Source organism: Aspergillus ibericus (genome assembly GCF_003184845.1).
Source record: "Aspergillus ibericus CBS 121593 unplaced genomic scaffold BO80scaffold_92, whole genome shotgun sequence".
Classification (NCBI taxonomy): domain Eukaryota; kingdom Fungi; phylum Ascomycota; class Eurotiomycetes; order Eurotiales; family Aspergillaceae; genus Aspergillus; species Aspergillus ibericus.
The window spans coordinates 49,264-53,051 of NW_020292190.1; the positions used below are offsets into that span (position 1 = coordinate 49,264).

Genomic DNA, 3,788 nt, shown 5'->3' on the forward strand with positions numbered 1-3,788 from the left:
TAACCTCATATCTTTCTTTTTTTATATATAACGTTGCTGACTACGTTCTCGCTCATAGGGAATATGAAAGGAGATCACATGATCTCGGACCTAGCCACCTAGTCACCTCCTCCTCGTGTAGTTAGCTAGGCAACACACACACAATATCATCAATATTGCTGTCACAGTCTGTAACTGTTTTCTACGAGCTTTAGAATCACGTATCCGAACAAAGTTGTCTTCAAACCATATAGCAGATTGTGTGTCTTTGTAAGGAACTAGTGCATAGTTAAAGTGCAATGTGGGGCGGATATGAGATGAACATTTATTGCCTTGCCCTTAGACTCGGTAGAAGTAAGCCTAATCAAGCTACCAAAATCAATTCCCATCGTCTCTTTTGACCCAGGGCCAAGGAGATGAGCAGGGACTTCGCCATGCCTTAGGCAGCAGTTCAGGCACCGCGGGGGATCAGAACAATGCCTTTGCCAAATTAGTCTAGAATCAAGCCACTCGTCACGTTCACAGCCCTGAGACTAAGGCATAAGGCTAAATCTAAGAATAAGTTCTGCGGTGGAGGCTGATTTGCTGCAAGGCTGGGGCTGCCGTGTCCCCACCTGATATTTAGGCAGGCACGAAACTAATGAATCGATGCCAACGGCCATCGAGACTTTTGCAGCCACCAATAAGAGCTGCACATGAGAACTGAGATGGCTGCCTATGAAGCTGATATCAATGAGACTGTGTTCTTGGACAGGATGGGATGCCTCAGGATCTGTGTGGTTGTGGAGCATGACTGAGAGAGCTGATTGGCTGGCAATTCCGGGCGGTCTCGGCCACTGGCCATCCTTTCGCTTTTTTGGTCTTTCTGCTCTTTCTTTGCCAATGACTACTTCTCTTCAGATTGCCGCTTCTTATAGAGATTGCTATTTGGGTGCAGCTTGTCCAAGGTCGCTCAGTATCTGTTAGTATGAGACGGAGCATGCGAACCAACACGTCTGTCCGAGGACGTCGGTCCCACCAAAAGTCCCGACATGGTTGCCAGCAATGCAAGTTGCGCAAGGTCAAGGTATGCATCGCTCAACCTGACAGCGATACTCTGTGCAGTGCTGCCTGCAATGACTGTTGGCTGATTCTCCTAGTGTGGTGAAGAGAAGCCAAATTGTGCCAATTGCACAAGGCACGGAGTGGATTGCTCCTATGCCCATGCAGCCCGGATAGAAGGCTCCAGTTCATCCTCATGTGTTCAGCCGACATCCCCGGGCGATGCCAGCACCATGCTTTCTGGCTCCCCTGGCAGTGACGGCCACTCGCAGGCAGCCACAGCAGCAGCGACAGACCTTGCCATCGCGGACTTGGAGCTGCTTCACCATTTCACCACCTCGACCGCGTACACCTTCTCGCGCCACCCTATCCTGCAGTCCTTCTGGCGCGTCGAGGTTCCCCAGATCGGGTTCACCGCGCCATACACGCTACGGGCAATTCTGGCTCTCTCCGCTCTGCATCTGGCTCACCTCCGTCCGGACCAGTCGCCGTCGTACATTGCTCAGGCAACCATTCACCACGACGCTGCACTGAAACTCGCTACGCCTGAGATGGCCAACATCACCCCGGACAATTCGGCACCATTGTTCCTATTCTCCGCCCTGTCAACCTTCATCTGGTGCGCGAAGCCGCTCAAACCGGGCAATTTCCTGCTCTGGGAAAATCACGAGATTGCCAGTTGGCTCGTGCTCATCCGAGGCACCGGGACGATTCTCGATTTTGCCGACGAAGCACTGAAGAACGGACCATTGGCGTCGATGTTTAGCGCCCGGGCTCGCAATCGAATCGCCGAACCTGTTCCGCAACACCAAATCCTCGAGAACCTGCGATATTTGGTGATGGAGGATGTTCCGGAGCCACATATGGCTCAGGTCTACGGCTCCGTCATTGATGAAATGAACCGACCGTTTGTGATGTGCTTGGAGAGGAATCTGAGGCTTGAGACGGCGGATGTCTTCAGTTGGCTGTTGCGCGTACCTCATGAGTTTCTGCTATTGCTCAAAGACTATCAGCCGTTGGCTATGGTAATTTTTGGGTACTTCTGCGTGCTCCTGCATCAGCTGGAGTGGATGTGGTGCATGAAGGGTTGGAGCACTCATCTGCTCTCGCAGATATATAACAAGCTGAGTCCGGCCTATCGAGCGTGGATTCGGTGGCCAATTGAGCAGATTGGATTTCTTCCACCTAGATGATTTTCTCCTTGCTCGCACCATGTTGGATAGAGTCTCATCGGAGTGGGACCCTCTCATCGTGATCTTGAAACTACCAGTTGTGATGGTCCTGGGCAACAGACCTTCAGCCTGCCTGGATAGAAACAGGAAGCTCCATCTAATGATGCGATTCCAACATCTATTTATTGCAGCCTTGTTCGCTGGGCAAGCGCCTTGCCAGTTCCAATGGCATCATGTGACTATCATGTGACCACGGAATCATGACCGCCTTCACCTATCTTCTTCCCTCTTCCTTTCTTCCCTCTCACCTGGCAGCAGCCATTCCATCGTCAATCCACTCTTCCATCCCGATTCCATCAGATAGATACCATTAGGGGCCGGCCCACATCTCAAGCTCCTGCTTCCCAAACATGGATGACCCTCAAGTCAACGATGAGGCTGTGTTTATCTCTCCGGCGTCTCACCCACTCGCAATCGGGGACGTAGACGAGGAGCCACAACCTCCCCAGGAAGTCTCCGCCGTGCTGTCTATTCTGACTGACGCCGGAATAAATTGCTGCTTTGTTCAAGAACTTTCGTTAATATATTATGGGACCACACGTTTACAACGCGTACGTGCTGACTCTTTGCCATGTGAGGAACGTGGGGAGTCGAGTGGAAATGGCATCTAACCACCATCCCAGGACCTAGTATTATGCATTCAGGATGAGCAATTTGAGCGTGCAGTGGAGCTTTTCACCTCTCATGGCGACATACTCCAGCCCTGTGGTGCAAATCCCCTTTCGTCGCCAAATTTGCTGAACCACAAGTATCCTCGATTCAAGGCTATCGGGTGGGCTACTTTCTGGCTACTCGTACCGGGAACTTACTGCCACCTCAATGTTGAGCCAGAGAGCATTGAATGGAGTCTAGGTTGGTCACTGGGTGAACATCCTCCCTATTGAAGAAAAGAGCTCTAACCTCTCCAGGTGGCCTGCCATACCCCAAGCTTTCCGTGTACGTGCAAAGCGCGATTGACTCCAAAAGCCTGTTAGACTTGGAGGAGTTGATTGATGGGATGGATCTTTCAGAAGAGTGGGGTCACAAAACACTGGACCTGGAAGGCCATACTGATACCCAATGGCTGGAAGATCGCGTTAAGGCTTTTCGGGATGATGGGGTGGATGAAATGTTCATTTGGGTAGACCCCACTCCTGTTTCTCGGCGAGAGATCTGGACATTCTCCGTCCGAAACAAACAAAAGCGCTTGGGCTGGAAGTATCCACCGGAGATTTACTCGAGTCGGTATCGAAAACATGGATCCAAGGATCCACGGAGCGTTCAAAGACCTGGAGTGTAGGGAGCCACATTACGCAAAGTGAAAAAGCTCAGCCTTTATCAAGAAACAGTATCAAATAGTTGAATCAAGAGACACTACCCACAACAAGCACAATATTCAATCTTATCGCGACGGAAATCAAAAAGTACGGCAACAAGGCACGATAACAGGCACGATAACAGGTACGGTGAAAAGCACGGTGAAAAGCACGGTGAAAAGCACGGTGAAAAGCACGGTGAAAAGCACGGTGAAAAGCACGGTGAAAAGCACGGTGAAAA

General features: G+C 50.9%; 2 protein-coding genes across 2 annotated transcripts; both read left to right on the forward strand.

Annotated features, from left to right (window-relative positions):
- Positions 1–958: 958 nt before the first annotated feature.
- Positions 959–2,213, forward strand: BO80DRAFT_369972 (Zn(II)2Cys6 transcription factor; the record flags this gene model as incomplete). The annotated part of the gene is made up of 2 exons (XM_025716425.1): positions 959–1,045; positions 1,119–2,213. The coding sequence occupies 2 exons, from the start codon at positions 959–961 to the stop codon at positions 2,211–2,213; spliced, it is 1,182 nt and encodes a 393-aa protein (XP_025569289.1).
- A 195-nt stretch (positions 2,214–2,408) lies between these two features.
- BO80DRAFT_291402 (uncharacterized protein) lies at positions 2,409–3,568 on the forward strand. Its single transcript, XM_025714998.1, has 3 exons — positions 2,409–2,803; positions 2,876–3,104; positions 3,161–3,568. Exons 1-3 carry the CDS (start codon positions 2,603–2,605, stop codon positions 3,529–3,531), a joined length of 801 nt encoding a protein of 266 aa, XP_025569290.1. The 5' UTR covers positions 2,409–2,602; the 3' UTR covers positions 3,532–3,568.
- Positions 3,569–3,788: the final 220 nt, after the last annotated feature.